Genomic DNA, 21,109 nt, shown 5'->3' on the forward strand with positions numbered 1-21,109 from the left:
CAATTATATTAAATGTAATTCCTGTGAGTATAGATGGATAGATGACTTTATTAAATAGTATAATGTATTAATCCATTAAATGTCATTTAATGTGTAAAGTATAATGTTACAGAGTTAAGTATCTTGTTTTGTGTAAAACATACATGACATTTGAGAAGTAAGATGAAGTTGATGTCGTGGAATTTTATTAGCCATCTTTGCCACTTTGCATTCAAGGTTTTATTATGTTGATAAACAGGCTTATAATTACCAGGTAAAGCCACAGTAAGCATGTATCATTCCATCAAAGGAAAGAATTGCTAATGTTTTGACAAACAGTTACCTTCCTTTTCCTTTCCCCCTGTTGTGGATTTTAAAGATTAGCACACCACACGCACAAAACAAATATCAGCAAAATAAATAACCTCCACTAATAACGAGGGCAACCTGAATAAATGCAGCCCGCGCTTTTGTCTTTTCAGCTCGGGATGAAAAATATTATCTCAGGCTAATATTCATAACATCACAGTTTTACATGGAAGTTGTTTTTTGTTATCACGGGCCCTTTAAAGCCCACCGAGCGTGAGGGGAGAGTATCGGAAACTATCGAGGCTTCCTATTGGACAGTTGACGCACGGCCTCGGCTGTGGGCGCGCGTGATTGGTCGAGGCTGCCGTCACTCACCGCTTCCCCTGAGCGCCTCCCCGTCTCTCCACCGACTGGTTGTGCGGCCCGAGCGAGCATTTTTTTTCCCCTCACGAAAACACCAACCGCAGACTGCGTAACAGAGCCCAGCGGGAACGGTGCTACGGAGAACGGGACCGGACGCTGTGGATCCAGCGGCGTGACAGCCGAGTCGATGGCGTCTTTAAAGTTGGACGACGGTGTTTGGCCTTGAAGAGAGACGTTAACGAGCGCGAAACAGATTTAATGACAACGAATGCGGTGTCACTTGTTAGACGGAGAGACGGAGAGAGAGGGGCCAAAGTGGACTCCCTCCCTCGGTAGAGCCGTAGCGCCCGATGGAGGCTGACGGGACCTTTGCAGTGAGCTCGAGGCCCGGAGTGTCACCTGTGAAACGTTGACACCTCATTGCGGGACGTCATTAAGGAGAAGACCGCGCACACCTGTACGCGCTCTCGGAGACTCATTTGACAACTTCTTAGCGAGCCCGTGTACGAAAAAACAACAACAAAAGTTAGCAAGTCGACGTTAGCAGCGGGAGGCGACCCCTCGCGCAACATGACTATCATAGATATCACTTAACGGGAGGTTATTCACCGCCTCAGGTAACACGGGACAGGTGAACCACGCGATATTACCTGTTTTAATGGACTTCACGTTACTCTCTTCTCATGGGTTTTGTTTGAGATAAGTTGTCCTGTTATATTTCACCAGCAGCGAGTTGAGCAGAAGAAGAAGAAGAAGAACTTCTTGGGATTTTTTTTCTCTCCTCAAAGTGTCGCCTTCACCGTCAACCATGTCATTCAAAGACAATCCTTGTCGGAAATTTCAAGCCAACATTTTCAACAAAAGTAAATGCCAGAACTGCTTCAAGCCCAGAGAATCACATTTGCTGAACGACGAAGACTTAAATCAGGTGAACAAATGTGATTTTTTTTTTTAAGAAAAAACTTTGGATATTTCAACGTGAAAGCCTGTATATACCTCTCTGTGTGACGTGCACATTTCCAACGGGTTGTCATGTGACGATAGCCCATGAAGTGCAAAGGTTGGGTTAATTGGACGTAATTAGTTTCCAACCCAAGGGCATATATTGACCTCAATTCATGCAGATATATAGGCCTCCACCAAGCATGCCTTCCAGCACAGTAGCCTCCTATCAGCGTTTCGTCAATTGTGTTACAGTTACTTCTGTCAAATCTTTAATGTATATATTGCTATAACACTCCCTTTGGGCATTTTTGCCATAGTCACATTCACAACATAGTGAAGTTATAATACTTAATAAAAATATTGGGTGTCAAAATCATGTTGACATTTCCATTACCATATAAATCACAAATGTAAATATTTCTATAATGCTTCCTCCTGGACTTTGTTGACATCAGGGCACGCTGAACTCTGTTGGCCTATATCGCCGTCATTCTTTGGGTAAGCTGTTTAGCGGAACGGGTCAAGAGGCTGTTTACATGCAAAGTCGTCGCATCAGTCCCGATGCTTCTCCAGTAAATAATGTCTTCAACACGACTGGGACTTACTCATTTTCCTGTAATTTCCTCCACCGTGACCAATGACTCTGTTGGAAATGGAAATAGACTTGAGGTTATTTGTCCTTCTCATTGGAATTTCTGATCCACTGGCTATCAGCCTTGTCTTTTTGATGACTACACTGAGTGAAAGGTTGTCATCAGTGGTCAGAGGCTGAAGAAGAAGGCCCAGGCTGGCCATGTTATTCATTCTTTGAGCCCTCCTGCAAGAAGATACTGAGAGCCTGTGAATCTCATCCTGTGCATATTTCCATCCAGAACTTTTGTCATTCCACCAATTCACCACCAAAGCTCCACGTTATTGGTGCACTATTACAGTCATTTATGATGTGGGGTAATAAGACGTTGGGGAGGGGGGCATTGCGGAATGAACACACTCAAATACGTACAACCACTGAACCATTGAAGGGTAAAAAATGACCTAGATTCAGCTCATCTATTCCTCTCAAGAGGACTTGCCATGTGGGCTGCTGTCAGGTCATGTGAGGAGAGATGGGATACACGGACTCAGTGTTTCTCCTTGGGCTTTAGACTAATGCGGCGAGGAAGCTAGTGTCCCAGTATTGGTGCGATTCCCTCTCCACACTTAACTGTTCTTTCCTGCTGTGCCATCATCAAATAACTCAAAACTGTTAGCTGCTATTCCAATGTGTCGCCTCTAGGGTTGTCTTTTCAGAAGTTGGATATTTCTTCTCTTGCAAGTCTTCACAAACTCTTGTCTGTCCAAGGTTACAGGTCGGACAGTTGATGGAAAATTGTCCCGTTTTGTTTACAAAATCGCTGAGCTGAGAAATGTGTTGTGCCTCCTGTAATCAAAGCCAAAGAGGATTTTAGGGGATTATATTTGGCTTTACATGGGATGAAGTTATGACTGTAATCAAACCCACTGATAGAGAACATAGAGGTGCCAGGCGGCTGCAAATGTCACGGCTTTTCGACTTGAACGGCGGATGTGCCTCAGACTTGGGAGGGCCGCTGGATTACGTAAGGTGCTTAATTTGTTAAGCTCTTTAGGTGTAGGTACGATTTGAGTCCAAACATATTTAGTAAAATGTGCTCCTGTACACACAACCCTGCAGTGGTTATGCAGGGTTTTTTCTGGCTCTGCAAACAACTGCTGACTACTAGTATGGCTAGAGTTCAAGTACGTACCAGAACGACTTAAGAAAAGACTGCCAGGCCAACTTGCATTTCTCAGTTTGAATTGCAAATCTGTGGCCACAAAAGCTCTGTGGCTCTGCTGCTTCTCTCTCCTGTTTCTCATCCAGTGTTATTCTTGCTAACTTCTGCCTCTTGGTGCCCCCTCCACCCACCAGTCCACCCACTTAGAGGATCAGAGGGAAAATCATGTGTGTTAGCCTTTCCTTTTTTTTTTTTTTTTTTTTCCCTTTCCCAGGGCAGCATGGTGCTCTGGAATACAGCCAGCTGGAGAATGTAGCCTGCAGTCAACTCAAGGCAGCTAGTGACTAATACACATCTGAACACAGTTGAACTAAAATGTTTGTGTGTGTGCAATCCTGTCTGATATTGGGACATAATTTGAAGCCTGAACTAAGGGACTAGCCTCCAGTTATATCTACAGTGAATTCAAATGTTAATCTCACTAATATGTGTTTTCCTCTCACCAGGCAAAACCTATTTACGGAGGATGGTTGCTGTTGGCACCAGAGGGAACGAATTTTGACAATCCCTTACACCGATCTCGGGTAAGTGGTTCCTCTGCTGGACTTGAAATGGAAACTGTTTAGAACTGAGCATAGTTTTCTCTTCGCTTCTTTTTTTACTTCCTTTATTATTTCTGAAAACAAAAGGGTATTCTTTAAAGAGCCTAACTTTATTTGACTCTGTCTGTAGCTGCTGCTCATGCTAAGAGTCAGTAGATGCAGTGCTTGTTATTTTGTGTGAGATGGGTTAACATTTGGTAAATTAGGGCAGCTCCAAGGGCAAAGTGAGTTTAGAAGCTAACCCTTCCATTCTGCCACTCATTTGACATCTGACAAACAGGAGGTCTGCTTAGTGTGGCTCCTGTAGCTGTTCCATGGGTTCAGCGGCTTCCTGTGGGAGGCCTGGCCCTCTATCAGAAGAAGCCTCATTCTCCAGCAATAATGAGCCTAAATATCAACTTTATTTCGCGAGTCCTGCTCCCCCAGCGTCATGTAATGGGAGACTTGCTCTGTTGCACCGCTTCCTTTATCAGCTCCCAGATTATGCTGTGGTGGTGCACCCCGAAGAGGAGTAGAGAGAATGTGGGGGAGGAGAAGGAAAAGTCCCAGTTCTCACAGCCACACTGATGGCTTCCATATGGGTTTTGAGAAAAGCACCTCTGGATCCTTCAACTCAACTGTTGTCAACAGGCTGCTGCTGCTTTGACATAATCGCTGATGTGTCCTGCCTTTTCTTACGACCAGCTTTTCGCCGCTGGTGTACAATTTGTGGCCTGTAGTGCTGAGGTGAGCTGGTGGGTCAGGTTCTGACTGACCAACAAGCAAATAAGTGGTAGAAAAAGAGCTGACTTATTGAATGAGTCATGTTTTAGGATTACTTTGGTCTGACAGGTTGTGGGTGTGTGGCTGTATTTTGTCAACTCTGTAAGCAAAATATCAACTTTTATAATGATTATGACAGTCAGTGTCCCTTTTGAAGCTTATCAGCACCCCATTCAGACCTTCCCATGCCTTTTTACTCGGTTACAAAGCATCTCTGAATATTTCATGGATTGGCCTCAGTTGGAATCGGAGCCCAGGATATTTAACACTGGGACAAAACGTTGCATTAAGAGGGGAGAAGTGAAGAGCTCATCAAGCCAATGAGCAGGGAGATCAGTGGACACTATCACCATATCATTTGCACAAATATGAGCAGAATTACCATTATAACAGAGAGATAAAAATGACTCCCTTATTTGTTAAATTTGACCCTGTGGGTATTAGATAGATAGATAGATAGATAGATAGATAGATAGATAGATAGATAGATAGATAGATAGATAGAGAGTATGTTTAACATGTATATCCTGTAAGCAGATTCATTCAACTGAGATATAAAAACACTTTACTATCTGCATTCAGTATTCTGTCTATTGTCCTTTTTCACTCATGGATTTAAGAAGAAAAACAATCTGTTTTCCAGCTAGCTTGAAAAGCTATAGTGGCCAAGTCTTTGAGACTTGAGGTAAAATTGGCTGATGTGCCTTACTGATGAGATTGTTGTATCTGTGATGTGACCATGGCATTCAATATTTATTTTTTTTCACTGCAGAAATGGCAGAGGAGGTTCTTCATCCTCTACGAGCACGGCTTACTCCGCTATGCTCTGGACGAAATGGTGAGTTAAAGCTTTCCTCCTGTCAGGTGCTGAGTATAGTTTTTATTATACATAGCTTTATTCGGCACATCAACACAGCATAGTCATTTCATACTCCCCACTGAGCCTTTTCTTGAGGTTTTTTTTTTCACCCACTTGTTTCCCATGTGCTTTTCCTTCGCTGCCTTAATCTGCTATTAATGAAACTCCCAGCCCGATATCTATCCATGAAAGGGAAGTGATTATTTCCCATGAAATCTCGGAAGTGTTTTTAATAATATGAAAATGATGGAGGAAGTGTTGAGTTTGCATTACAGCAGCAACAGAAAGTTAACACGCAAATAGGAACAGATCACAAGTTGGGGGGGTTTTGTTATGGAAATATGAAGTAAAAAATGGATCTTTTAATTTTAATAATAGTGTGTTTCAAATAAAGGGCTGGCTCTCTTTTCAGTTGAATTACAATGAAGATGAATGAGGTTCATGGTCACTATTTGATTATTTGCAGTAAGTTCTGTTGTTGCTTGATTTTCTATATAATACATCCCATGATAGTTAGTTAAGTTAGGAACCTAAACATTGTGGATGTGTTTGATAGATTAGCTTGTTCTTGTTTGGCTTATAGCATTGTGGTGTTTGTCTCGGGAGGATGTGATTGGCTCACTGCCACTTGACTGTCAACACCAGCGCTCTCCCTCATACAGCGAGTATATAGTATTAGTATTTTGTAAATGTGTTTAACACTATGCTAACTAGCGCAGCAGTGCCAAATGAGAACGTGACACCATATGTTGTTGACAATAATAATAAAAGTCATGTGTCCCAGCTCAAGTGTTTGTTTAAGTGACTAGCACGCTTATTGTGCAAGAGCCGCATGGTAACTTCCTGTTCTGAAAAGAAAATAACAGGGGGGGAAAAATCCCTGAATACCAGGAAGACTAATGTATTTAGTGATTTTTATTGGTGCCAGCAGTGAAATATTTATTAATGATCATAAAATTAATGTGTAGATTGACTCTCCTTTTCTGTTTTTATCGGTCACTTGTTTTTATTATATAGTGTGGCGAGTCCTATACATCCTCTACTGTATGTGGGCATGCTGAATATTGATTGACCCAAAGTAGGACTCCGCTTTCTTTTTTTTTTTTTTTTGTATACGTGGGTGTGCTCTGAAATGAGGTGAAAGCCATGTAGTTGAAACAGCACTTGCTTTGTTGCTTTTGACCCTTTCATACTGTATGTGGCATTCTCTGGCAGAGCAGAGATATGCTGAGAGGGTTTATGTAAGAGTGGCAGCAGCAGCGAGGATGCTGTGTAGCATTTTTTCTTTAATGTGCCCTTCAGGCTCATTTCATTCCCCCTATAGAAACCTGCCACATGTTGAATGGAAAGGTTACTATTTGCATAGTACCGCCAAGGTTTTTATTCTACTAAACATGCCTAAAAAAACGTTTTAAACCGGGGCAAATAAATTGTATTTGAGAGAGACACTGGTGGAGAATGGTGCAACAAGGAATAAGCATGGATGATGTGTTTACTGGACGAGACAAAGGAAAGAGGCGGATCTTCTCCTTCCATTCATCGGTCTCTCTCCATGTCACTCTTCATCTTTTCATCTACATGCTGAATGAAGGATCAAAAGGAGAGGCGGGTAGCAAAGGTCTGGAGCTGGAAATATCAAGTGACACTAAATATAGAACCTCACTTGTCACACCAAACTCATTAGAATAATTGTTTAGTGTTGAATAAATGGCTGCACAAACTTGCCTAATTGGCATACATATCTGGCTCTTGTTTCGAGGTAAAATCAATGTTGGACTATTAAACGTTAAACAGTGGGTAGTGTCATTGTACAATTTCATAAATTGCAGTTTAATGTCCATTTCACTTTTGTAAATAGTAAGGGTGGTGACGTAAAATACATTTAGTGCCAAAACATTGTGTGAAGCTGGAATAAATACAACAGAGCAGTTTGAGTGTGGGACTGTTTGTGTTTTGTGCCAGTTGTCGAATCAAGTGGTTGGTTTTAGGAGCTGGTATTGTTTTGGCTTTTTTTAATGGGATCTCAGCTTAGCCAGTATTGCAACATTTGTTTGTGCAGTAATGCCAAAATTCAGAACTTTAATGCACCATTGATGTGCAGTAGGCTGTTTGCCTGTACTGGATGATGTGTGTACTTTTTGAAGTTTGATACACGGCTATGAAGTATGCAAATAACATGCAGGTATAATGATCAATGCAAAATGCTGCCACAATAAACATTTAATACAAGAAAGAGACATTAAGGTCAGTTTGATGCTGTGTTGTTAATGACATCAGGTCAAATCTAAAGACTGCCAGCTTTCACCAGTATAACGTTGCTCCAGAACACATCAGAGCCACAATCCGAGAGCACTGGTTGGGGTTGTAGATGAGGAGGTGCCCCTCCGTTTTCCTCTCGGTCTAGTTTTATGGCTCTGGTGTCTTGGCTCTAACCAAACCCAGATGCACTGCGGTCCCAACCTGCAGGATGTGGCACGGCCCTGGGGGAAAGGAATGGGTTAGCGGAGGCCTGGGAGGGATCACAGTTTTTGAAGTCATCGATTTGGGGTTGCCCACCTATGGTGAACACCCAACACGACGCACCATAGCCATCATTTTAGGAGCAGCTGTGGCTAAGAGGAGCCATTATTAGCGAGAGACAAGTGGTTACAAGAAGAAAGTGTAGCCTCAGTAAGAGCAAGATAAAGGGAAAAAGGTGTCATGCATAGAGCATGTGCCGCCATCCAAGGCTGATATGTTAGTGCAGCTTTCTCCAAAGTGAGTTGAAATTTGTGTGTCCCAGATAGTTCGCTGAATTTTAGCACCGTACATTTTATTAGCCGCAATCATGGGAGTGGGATAACCACACTCACAAAGCCCACTGTCAATTCAGTCTCCAGTATTTGCTGAATGTACAGGCTGGATTTTCCCTGACCAACCCAGTGCAGTTATTTCAGGGGAGCGTTGCCAAGGCAACATGTTTTGTCCCTTTGTCCGGCAACCGTTGACCATGGCATGTGTAACATGGGACGGAGTTATTCTGTTTTTGTTGAGAGCTCTGGCTGTCTCTGTCCTGACTAAAGGGATACAGGACGGAACACTCTGGAAGCAAAGCACAAGTGTGTGTGGGCTGAGGTTGTCTCTCGGCTCAGTCGTGTATGGTGAGCAAGCCTTTCTACAAATGGCCTAGCTGAAAAAAAACCATCAGATGCTGCATTGAAAAACAAATGTGCAAGGTTGGATCTCACCGATTTGTGGTTTGTTTGTGTGTGACTGAATGCCCCCGGGACCGAGGGGTGTCTGACTGTGGAGGCTGTGTCACGAACAGGTGTTGCAAGGTTTTAGAAACCCTCGGCTTTAACTTTGGTTTTTTAGTGGTTTAGAAGTATGGTAAAGAAATATGAAAAACATGAACAAAGGCCATCCAAACACAACTGTGTGACTAAGCCGCTCACATTGTTTAAGTGATGTGAGAGACACGCGCACACACACAAAGTCCATTATCACCTCGTGGTGAGGGCAGGTATGTGGGTGTAAAGAACTCTCTAGCTCCACCAAGCCACTATAATGACATCAGGGCGAGTGAAAATGATCAACACCCACACTCTAATAGCTGCTTGGCTCTGCGGTCCTCCCCACACAACACCCGGCTCCCATTGACCTTGCATTGACCTAATTGTAACCCTTTCTTACCGAACACCTCTTATATGATCAAGGCTGAAATACTTTTCTTTGCAATGACTCAATCTCTGTTGTGGTCTCTGAGCACTGAATCACAGCCTCCGTTTTTTTTTTACATCCTTTTGCTCTGAAACTCTTTTATATACGACTGTTGGTGCATTGTGTACAATATGTCCTCACTTTGCTACGAAGCCCCAAGAAATTGAACTTCTCTTGCTTGTAAATTAACGTTTTTTAGTCCAGACTGAACAAGCACCAAATACCTGCAAATAAAACACCTATTGAGTTGCACTGCACAAAAAGCCCATTCAGAGACGCTTAAATTGCCTTTTTAGATTGTATTGACTGCAGACGACTGTCTGTTCCACAGCTATATTCCTTGTTAGAACAAGAAGAACATGATGTCCGCGTGATATTTCAGCTGCTGAAGTCATTCTCATTTCATCTTAACTCAATTAATTTCCGGTGTTTACAGGAATTGAAACGGTGGACCCCTGCCCCACAGCACAGTCCAAGAACCGAGAGAGTTTTGACAAACTTCCATCTGTTTCCCGCACATTTGTGCATTCTTTTAATCTGAGGCACACTACTCTGTAGTCTCTCTCTTGAATCTTTCAGACACAAGCATATACAACCGATGAGCAGTGTTTGTCCTCACACTTGTAAGACCTTTTTGACATGCTGAAACATGCATTAACTCTCTCCATTCTCTAGCACTGTGAAACATGGAATTCTGGGTTATTTTCAACCAATTTTGAGGCGCTTTTGTCTTGTGTTGGTTTTTGGGAGTGAGGCGAGCTTTCTAGGGAATGGATGAGTGGGCAGGGCCTCTGAGCTGTGTTGTTGCCTTCAGGCAGGAATAATTCGAGGCTGACCACCCCGCCCCATCAAATTAGGGATACTTATAGGGGAGCTCCAGTCTTACAATCACAGCAAGCCATGGGAAACAGAGTGGAGAGGGAAGGATAGACTGCCTTGAGACAACAAGTTTGTTACAGTACATGATGGGCTGAGGGAAAGAGAGGTGATTGGATTGGAGAGGGAAGCAGATGATTTTAGAGGGACAAGGGTAAAGGATAAATGAGATGTCTGTTACAGCTTGTGTTGATATTAGACAGTGTCAGTCCTCCATATTGGATCACTGTGGGTTGTTGACTAAGTGTGGGTCCTGGGTGAGGCGTGTGTTGGTTTTGTAGAGATACGGTGCGTGAGAGTCTTCTTTAACCCCTGCCCTTCCTTCCCCATGGTTCCAGTAGGAACTGATCTGCTGGAATGTAAACAGCCATGGATTACAGTGGGGTCACTGTTCCCATTGCACAAAGCCACAAAACCATGGGAACAGCCATTCATAAAGCTTGTAATCATCAGGGTCTACAACACTGTAACTGCCACTCAGCCCCATATCTCAAAACAGTCGCCTCGGTTTACTGTATTTAGAATAGAACATTGTTTTTGTGTTTACTGTACCGTTTTAGTCGGTGTGTTACATGGTGTTCAGGTATTCAGGTCAGTTATTTTGTTTAACACATACAAATAAAACCCATTTTCACACAAAAGCACAATCACCAAATAAAAAAATTTGTAAAATACTAAGCGTAATATTAATACATGCTATCAATACTCATAATTACAAAGTGAAAGCTGGAGCAGGAACACAATCAAAGGACTCATATTTCCCTTATGATGTGACAAGACTGAGGGGAGTTGACTGACAAGACAATGGTGGACTTTTTGGTGTCAAAGTGAAAAGCAAAATGCCTATTTGGATCACATTAATAAGGCAATAGGTATGACAATCTTAATTCATTTGTCCAGAGAATTTAAGAAAATAGCTGTAATGCAGATATTATGGACGAATATAGATTTTCTTGTAACATTTCTGTTGTAATCGGTAACTTTGATGTTGTCACAGGTTTAATAACTGGTGGGAAAATTGAAATCTCCATGGCATGCCTATTGTCAAGGCAACTTGGCATCGTCTTGACTACCCAAACCAAGCACCATATATTTGGCAGCCTACCTTACTCTGTTTGATCTCATGGGATGATTGAAAGTGTCTCTCCTTATCACCTCCCTTCCCCCACCTTCATTTCCTCTTCCTGTTTCCCAGTGTGGTCATTTGCAGGCTAGTTACTACACCTAACATGGAAAACAACACACTTGACTAGTTTCTAGAAAAAAACAGACTTAAAGCAATTTGGTAGTCTGCTTAAGCCAGCAGCTCACATTGATCGCTAGTCAAGGGGCTTACTGTCCTCCAAGTGACCCAACATATGTGTCCACTTTCCGACTTGGTGCTTTCTGAGGAGATAGGAGTTAACCTTTATTAGGAAAGTATGATTTTAGCTGAATAAAATGAGACGTTTCATTTTATTTTCACTTGATAAATGACCAGTCAGGCTCTCTAGAGGACTTTTTGGTCTGACTTTCCAGTTTCTTCTCAACCGTGCTCTTTGGTTTTTGCCTTGGCTTTAGCACTTCATCATTCCGGATGTGGCCGAGATAAAAATCTTATCTCCTGCACTTGTTCACTGTTTGAATGCTTCAACTTCTTACGAAGTACCGTAACCCCGTCTGGCTCAGGACCAATTCTGCTCTCTAAACATTGAACTCCCGAGTGTGGCCTGGCGTGAGCCACTATTCTACATGGCACCGATGTGGTCTCTTTTATGGCCTTTATCCTTAAATGTGTCATTAAAAGCTGTTTCTGTCATTAGTGTACAGCCACACATGGACAACTGCCCAGAAACAAGACCCCAGCTGATTTGAAACTCAACTTAATTGTGGTTTCGGTCTTGTTGTAATGTTTCAAGCTTTCCAACTGACCTCCCCCTCACCCACTCCCATTCTACATTTATTGTGTGTGTGTATGTGTGTGTTCAACAGCCAAAAGCCTAATGAGTCTAAAAATAATGGCTTCAAATTACTTATTAAATTCAAATTACAGTCAATAAAACAGCATTGTTCTACATTATACAAACAGACAAGGCGGCTAAGCTGCCCCTCTCTGATTGGCTGAGCAGAAAGCTCTCCCATTGATAATGACATTGACATGTATTGACCTGGAAATGCAAAGATAATAAATTAAAGTCAGACCACATTCATAAGTAGGCATTTACCTTCTCTCAAAACATCACACATTCAAACTTTTGCACCTTTCCCAATAACCGCCGGTTGTAAGGTTCTACTTTAAGCTTTAGCTCATGTAGGCTGTAAACAAGTGGACACAGTCCTTGTGGTCTATTATTATATTTCTGTGCACTGTTGCATGAGCCTGTGGACAGCATCATTTAACACCGGGTACTAGGTCTATCAGCACCACAGTAAAACAGTACTATATTGCTCATAGCAAATGGTTTCTCGTAGGGTATCAGTTTACCATTCATGTGGGATTCCAGTTGATGGTGAAGTTGTACTCTTTTTCTTTTTTACTTTTTCTGGGTGAACATGATTGCCAACTAAGGCTTGATGGCGGTCCACTGTTGCGCCATGGTGAGAAGTCCTTTTTAAAAGGCTCTTTTTTTCCAGAATGTCTTTTTTTAACCATCCTTTTCTTTGTGCGCTCCTTCATTTTCTTGTTCTTTTTAACGATTTCCAGCTATTCATTATCCAGAGAAAGGCTGGCTCCAGGAGGCTTTGGCTAAACCAGTGTCCGCTCCACTCGCATGGTCCCCATTTTTACTTTCCCATTACTCAGTCCGATTCACTCTCCCTTCCCCTTTGCCTCCTCACTTTCTCTTATTCTGCCACTCACTCACATCTCTGTCTTTCATTCCAGTTTTCGCTGGCCAATAAATCATTTGTGTTGGAGAGAGCAGCCAGTGGTATTGTGTAACTTCTCCCTCCCAAACGCTCCCTTGTCTATAAAGCCAAACACGACCTGACTGAGTGCTCGCTCAGTTTGTTCTAAACACTGGACCAGGACTCTGACAAAAGGTTTCATTTAAAGCAACAGGGTGAGAGGTTAGCCAGCTCTAATAAAACAGTGGGGTAGGTGGGAAGGTGTGCGTTAGTGGGGGTGTAAGGACACCGAGACTTTAGAAAGAAAATACTGCAATTGTGAATTACCCTCCGATGCACACCACTGTAGCCCGCCAGTATATTGAGGTCATATTTCTGATTAAATAACATTTGGCTGCACAATCTCTCATGCTTATAAGCTATAGCTGTGTGTGGCTTTTAGGTTGCGGGGAAGGATGGCAGAGTTCATTAGTTACATCATTGAATTACAACTTCTCAGTTGGACGAAGTCCAGTTGCAACGTGCCCTGAGAAAAAGAGTCTAATAGACCACTGCCGTGCGTTGGCTTACTGGAGCCGCAGCTGCAGCCGAACGTCTCCGAGGTTGCAACAGGTGCAGGTGTATTGCATGACCTTTAACCTTTCACCTCGGCTTGGCGACCTGCCAATCCGACCACCTGTTAAGGTCAGTTTGCAGCCTGGATATTTTTAGAAAGAGAGAAATTGCAGCCAGGGAGTTGGGTCTGGTGATGATTAATTTAAATACAATAGTGAGGGTAAAAGACGTTTCTGTAGACCTATCTTTATGGTACTAAAAATGTGTTTTTATTACCATTTCTTAGCATTATTTCATGTCGGTCTTGCTTGTAAAATTCACATAACCTGCAACCTAAGTACATTGGCTTGTTGCTAATTAATGTTGGGTGAGCCACTTGCTCTTTAATTACCCGCTCCAGCTTCCTCAGGACTGGCCCACAGTTCCCATTTCAAGCAGCCATGGACTGGCCGACCTCCAGCCTCAGCAACTAATCAGCTTAGTACTCTCTCCTCTGTACTTTCTCTTGGCTTTAAAGAGAAAGCAACAAAAAAAGCCCCCTCTATATAAATACACTCCAGTCTATGAAATATTAACTACTGAATGACAAAAAGAGCTGAAAACAGATTGATATGGAATTAAATAAAAATACAGATTATTATTATTATTATAATACCATACGTTAACACAGAAATGATTAAATGGGCTACTTGTTGCCATTTTGTCTCATTAATATTAAACTCTTCTTGCAATATTAAACTGTTCTTTGACAAGCTGAGAAATATTAAGATATCCAAATAACTGCTAACCACCAGACCTGGGCTAGGAAGCTGCTCTTCAGCCCGGTGGAAAAAAAGGCTATCTCCAGAACCGGTTTTAGCTGAATTCCCAAAGGAACATTTTCCAATCCCTCCCCGTATTTTCCCTTTCCTCCTGCCTGATGGACTAATTTGCATTTACTTAGGCGTTTGGCAGATTTGCAGTCATTATCAAAGAGGTAGTTGATGCCTGCTTACAACTCTTATGTAATTTCTTCACCCAGTGAAGACTGAGTGGCCGAAACTAGCTTCTTGCTAAATGTGTTGAAGGAGTGAAAGATATTTATGTGCCTTTTTGTATTTTGATAAACATAGTTTTCATTAGGACCATGCAACCTTTACAAAAGCAACACCATATGATGGGTGCCTATTCACCTTGGCCTACTTTCCAAAGAGCTGTGTCAGAGCACCGTATGGGATCCTGCAGTAATCCAGACACTGCTGTTTTGGGCCTCACTGATCTTGGAACTGTTTTATTTTTGCAGTGGAGACAAAAAGCTACAAGATTTACTGCTCTAGAAGTCAGTGAATGATAGTACTCTACGAGAGAAAATATTTAAATACTTTTAAGAACACTGGTAAATCGAGGTGTTTAAATATAAAAAAATGTCAATGCCCAGTTTATCCAGTTGTCCTCATTACTGGCCTTGGAAGAGAGCATCGAGTTTATATTGGAGCAAGCTGTAAATGGAGGTGTTTTATTTTGGACATAATTGCTTTATCAGCCACACTTCGCTGCCTCCACGGTCCACTACCCTGACTGGGATGTGTGACGAAACGCTTTCTAAAATGTTTTGTATCGCCTTCACTGTAGAGAAAACTTGATTTTACACTGCAGCTTAAATCAATTCATCTTTGGATTCTCTGTCCATTTAGATTTTTTTTGGCAACTATCATGTTTTGAGTCACACTGTTGACTGCTTCTCTATGGTAACAGTGACAGACTCATGACTATTATACTATTTTTGAGCCGTCAGCCATGCGGAAATAATAAACCAAATGTAATTTCCCTGAAACAAAGTTTGAAATAATTCAAATTGCTAGCCATAACATAAAACTATAGGACAGAAATGATCTAGGATATTCCAGTGTTTATGTGTTCACTATCATTTAGAATGTCATTTGAAGAAGAAAATTATAATGGAATACACATTTTGGGGAAAAACATTTCCCCTCCCGTGTTCCCCGTCTGGAAAACTACACACACTCACAGTAATGGTAGTACATGTCGATGCAACATGACACAACTCGATCTTAGCACCTGTTTCTCCAGCCGGCCCATCTACTCTGTCACCACCCAGACATAGGCTGACTTGATTTCTCACACTTTATTCATGTGTTCGTATCGTGTTGATTTTGATGGCAGTAGCTTGGTCCTTAGGGACTTGGCTTAGGAACCGGAAGGTCGCCGGTTCATGTCACCAAGTACGGAGTGTGGCCTGGTAGCTGGAGAGGTGCCAGTTCACCTGACTGCCAGGGTGCCAAGGCACTGAACCCCCAAACTGCTCCCTGGGTGATGTATAATAGTCCACTGCTCCTCATACTAGGATGGGTTAAATTTCACTGTGTGTTGTACAATGACTGACAATAAAAGATGATTTACTTTGACATTAATTACAATGTATAAACATGATTGATAAAGCACCAGTCACAGTGCTGTATGTACTAGAATAAGACAATGATGAACCATAGTTAAATTATTTTATTCGGTACCCACGCATGACTTTAATTATTGTGGGCTTGCCACCACTGTGCCAAAGAACTGGACCCTAGCCTCCATTTGAAAAGAATCCTGCTGCACTAGCCAGAGAAAATGGTCTTCATCCTCCAACTCTCCCTCATCTTCCTCCTCCTCTGCATTTGTCTGCTGCTGGCCTCCTAACACAGCATTAAACCACCCACTTCCTCTCACCAGTCTCCACAAGAGGAGCAGCGCTGCTACCGCCCACAATCCTCCGTAAAAATACCTCTTACAAAATGTGTGAAATTTGCGGCGTTTGGATTCTTTTTTTCTTCCGAATATTGTGTCGATCGAGTGCTCGAGCAGCTGGCCTTCACCGTGGTGCTGTTGCTTTGTAACCACGGCTTGGAGCGGTTGCCTATACCTAGGCATTCGTCTGAATGTCTTGAATGCATACCAGTGGAGTGAAGCGTATCTGAGAACGCCTGGAGGACTGTACTTGGCCCTGCAACAGATGTCAGATATCAACCATATGGTTTAGTATAGATTTTATAGAGCGAGGTTACAGTTGGTATTGAGGCTAAGGTAAATACCACGTGTAATTGTACTGGCTTGATGTTGGGATGGACAAGATTACAGTGTTCCAACATGTCAGCTCTAGTTCCTGGCCTCATTGCAATGTATCAGTGTTTGTATGGTTATTGTGGACTTGGGAAGGAGAAAAAGACAGTGATTTGATATTCCTCTGTAGCATGACAAAGGCTTACTCTATCCAACTGGCACCTGAGGACATTTCCCTGCAGCTGGTTGTTGGGCATGCTCACTGGTATCAAAAATGCGTGTTTGCCTCTGTTGTCTTAAGTTGCTAAGGAAAGATTTATTGCGTAATTGCTGTTATCAGTAATGAGCAGATGATGTTGGACCCCGAAGAGACCTGATTCCAGGCCACGTCCATGAGTCAGGACGGAGCGGTGCCAGTTCATCAGCTTTCCCTTTGGTTTCCGTGTCCTCTGTGATCAAGTCAAAAGGCTCTGGAGGCAGGGTGATGAACTTGAGGATCCTGCTCTTACATGTCTAACGAAGAGTTCTGTTGAAGTTGGAGATTTGAATTTGTCACCACCAATGTTGGCAGACAAACTGGCACCTAATACCAAATAACAGATGTTGACGAACAACTTACAGGTGTTCCCAACTGACTCGGGCATTGAACAGTACCGTAATTGTATCCATCATGAGAAAATTAATGTGAAAACATGCCGAAATATGTGACTCAATCGCATGATTAAATTCCATTTCATTTCCTCATGCCCCACTTATCTGAGTCAGTTTCACTGCACTTTTACTTTCCATAACTAGAAACAAATCTGTCAAACCCCAAAAATGTTGATGGCAGACGAAGAGAATTTGCTTCCCAACCAAAATTGAGAGTAAACCGTCAGCCAGCTGCCAAAAGAAGCAAATATTTCTCCCGCTGTGTCATGAGGGAGAAGAGATGTTTTGCTAAGCAGCGGAATGGCCAAGAGTGAAGGAAGCCAAGAGCACAAAGGCATGCTAATTACCATTTTCTAAACAGAGAGTTGGTTCCTAATGAACACTGTTGTAGTGATGCACACCATCTGGACAGAGATCACAAGATGTATGAATACTATATGGTGAGAAAGGGGATGCTGAAACTATGCAGTGGGTCAGTTGTAGTGGGTAATAGGAGAATAGTGTCTCCCTTCACTCATATTACATGGCATAAGAGATTTAGAAATTGTGCTTTAGATAAGAAGGAGCTGTTTTATTGTGTTAAAGCTGTGGTTTCCTGTTAGAATAATAATGAGTTATTTTTAATTAATAAATAGAAACTTGTGTAATTGATGCAACGATATATATTAATATAATATTTAGATGTTTGGTGTTGTTGATGCACAGTATTCTGGCAAAGACGAATACAATATTTATTTATTCATTCGTTTATTTGGAGAGGACAATGCAAATAATGAACACTTTGTGTAAATATGCTGGATTTAGCTAGAAGCTCATTTCCTTCCGTAGTCCTCAAATATGACAGCTAAAATGTGCAAATCTGCCTGTTGCTTCAGTTCATCTGACAGGTGTATATTCCAAAAACATGTTGGTGCGGATGCTATATGCCCTGCTGCCCAGTCATCACAGACTGCCCTGGAGAAACCAAATCTCTTTCTGATTTGTCCCCGTCTCCCCCTGAGACTCGATGTCTGCCATCCAGACAGTATTCATATTATTGTCTGAACAACTTCAGAGACTAGAATAAGTTTATGCTGGCTTCATAATTTCCATACTCTGACCACAAAAGGACACTTGTTTAGGCCTCTTGTCTCTTGGTCATTTCCTTGTCGAGGGTTAAGGGGAGGAGTGGCTCTGTGCACTGTGGCGGCTGACAATCCCACATTGTGTGAACTGCTGCTGCTTCACAAAGGGCCCATTGTGGAGAGCGGTGGCCCGGGAAGAGGGGACTGGGTCTAAGCTAGGTGACAGAGAGGTGTGGGTTGAGGGGACCTGGGTCTGGGGGCTAGAGCTGTGGTGGCTGGCCTAAAGTAGGGGCGTGTATCGGGGCTCAGCTGACACAGTGGGCAGGGAGGGTGCACACGTGTGACAGGAGTCCCGTGCTGCTTCTACTGTACAACCACCTACTTTGTGTAAACACTCCAATCTCTCTCACAGGTGAGCAGCTTTATGAAAATAGGTTTTCAATCAGAGCTGTTGTCGGTCTCTGATTTATTTTTAGTGTCCTAGAGATTGTGATGATTAAAACTGGGGGCTTAAGCTGCTTGTACAACTGTTCCCAGAATTTGAAATATTTTGCTGTTTATCCTCTGACTCCAGCTCAAGAAAAGCCCCACGTGTGGTGAACTCTAGATTTGTTTACTCAGACAGATGCCCCCCCGCTGCACCGCTGTTTCTCCTTGACCACCGGCTTGAGACTTAATCTCCCTTTCCTACCCTCTGTCCCCAAACGTCCTTCCGTTCTCCACGTCTGAGAGTGACAGAGCTCTCAGGTCAAGCTGACGCCGGTCTCTCTGTCCAGTCTGAAGCAGGTCTAGGCCCTCGCCCAGCTGTCCCAAGGTCTATTTGTCCGTCTGTCTGTCAAGCCCGGCTGTTGCCCCGGCCTCTCACCTTGGTGTCGAGAGCCCTCTGTCATTTTAAAGCCATGCCTGTAAGAAGTTGAACAAAACATAATGGCCAACTGCGGCTGTGGCACTCTTACCATAGAAATCACAAAGGTTATGCTTTCTCAGACTTTGCTCTACTCTTAGCCTAGTTAAACCAAACTTCTATCCTCCGATGTGTTAACTGTGATATGTCTGCTACAATATAGACTGGTAAAAGAGCTGAGCAGGAAAGTGACATTTAACAGTAACAAAGTAAACAGGGCCTCTCGTCTGCCTCGGGATTGGATTCCCACAAACTGTTGACTATTGACTTCTCCATCCACATTAGAGGCTTCCACTGCTCTGCTGCTGACAGGCTATGGTTACGCTGCACAAATTGGGTCCTTGAGTTAGATTTATTTGGCCACTAGCAAACATGAACGCGATACCTTTTAATTACGTTTCAACTCTATTTCCTAATATATTCTGAATTACACAGGGCTGCAATTTATCGTCTGTGGCTCCCTGGTACTTATAGCTTACCACCACTGTGGCATTTTGGTGTCTATAATTCTGCCTGTATGTTTAGTGCAGTGAAGGTAAGGCCCAAGAGTTGTTCAAACAGCCACCCATGCACAGTGTGCTTAGTCATGCAGTACTCATTTACTCCATTGAACAAATATAAATCCCTCAGTCAACATAAGATTAGCAGGGTTTCTCCCCCTTGCTGGCTTAAGTCATTTGGAGGTCAGACTAAGAAAAAGACAGTTTTCTGATCTGTGGTAATGCGTGTGTGCAAATATGTACCTTCTGGAAGTACTGTCTTTCTAAGAATGCACCTGCACAAGTACTTTGCATGCAGAAAAGCAGTAATTTAACACAAAACTGCATGGCTAGCATAACGGGTTCACGTGGACTGATGCAGTGCAAATGGACTATAAATAGAAAATCTTATCCACTCCAAGTTGGGCTCGCATGTCTCCCATTCATTGTAAAAGAGCCGTGCCTGCAAACAAAGCCACCGTGTGCTTACGCAAACCTGCATGTGAAAACCTTAAGTCACTGTACACAATGTAGTACTGTCGTGGAAGTCCTGCGGTTACGATATTTAGAACTGACAGATGGCATCCATGTCGGCGTGCATAGTTTGGTTCGCACCTCACAGCTAGGCATCAGACAGATTAAACTTAAAACCGCTCAGTGAACCCATGAACTTGCACTGTTTATAAATAGAACAGACAGTCCTTTTCACTGTTCCTTTCAGGCTCTTTCTAGTGGTGCGATATAAAACATGTCAGTGTAGATTTGGACTGTGTTGTTCACAGGCTATATTTACATTGTTTTAATGTCTCCTTGTATGCACCGGATACTGTAATACTTTCTTTTACAAATGGAGAGAATTAAGTAAAGTGTATATATGATGCAATTGTGTAAATACTCTCTTTTAAAATGCTGCAATACTAGCAAGAAACAGAAATATCACATGGATCCCTAAGAAGGACATTTTGCCTGTGCACAGACTGTGATTATATCACTGTGTGCAGTTTGCCAAGCTTGGCAGGGACACCGATGCCGGGCTGGATTGTGTGAGGATTCTGTTCACTTCCCCACTTAACACGTTATATATGTGTCTCTGTTGTGTCATCCAGCCCAGCACTCTACCTCAAGGTACAATCAATATGAACCAGTGCTCCGACGTCATCGACGGAGAGTCCAGGACGGGTCAGAAGAACTCGCTGTGCATCCTGACCCCCGAGAAAGAGCACTTCATACGGGCCGAGTGTAAAGAAATAATCAATGGGTAAGACATGATAACCAGGAATATGATCTGTTAATGTCACATGGGCAATATTGATTTGTGTTGCTTTCTCTTTTGGTTTGAGTGGATAGGGATGCCAGAGACTGGTGTTGCGTTCGAATAGTCCTTTTTGCTTAGGTAGGTTCCTAACGGAAGTAAATAAATGGCCATGATAACAGCTGTTCAAATTCTCTAAATGTTAAGGA

The 21,109-nt window shown here is 42.7% G+C and overlaps 1 protein-coding gene across 7 annotated transcripts in view; it reads left to right on the forward strand.

Annotated features, from left to right (window-relative positions):
* The first annotated feature begins 740 nt into the window (after positions 1-740).
* Positions 741-21,109, forward strand: part of LOC311032720 (myosin phosphatase Rho interacting protein) — a 43,814-nt gene continuing 23,445 nt past the window's right edge. For all 7 annotated transcript variants that reach the window (XR_014599208.1, XM_084039704.1, XM_084039705.1 and 4 more), the window contains exons 1-4: positions 741-1,579; positions 3,839-3,916; positions 5,469-5,534; positions 20,755-20,906. Coding sequence is in view for 6 of the 7 variants with exons in the window: in XM_084039704.1 (XP_083895830.1) it covers positions 1,460-1,579; positions 3,839-3,916; positions 5,469-5,534; positions 20,755-20,906 (416 nt within the window). In the remaining variant the exon portion in view is untranslated. The remainder of the gene's footprint in view (positions 1,580-3,838; positions 3,917-5,468; positions 5,535-20,754; positions 20,907-21,109) is intronic.

Source organism: Eutrigla gurnardus, assembly GCF_963514095.1.
Source record: "Eutrigla gurnardus genome assembly, chromosome: 22".
NCBI classification, from domain to species: domain Eukaryota; kingdom Metazoa; phylum Chordata; class Actinopteri; order Perciformes; family Triglidae; genus Eutrigla; species Eutrigla gurnardus.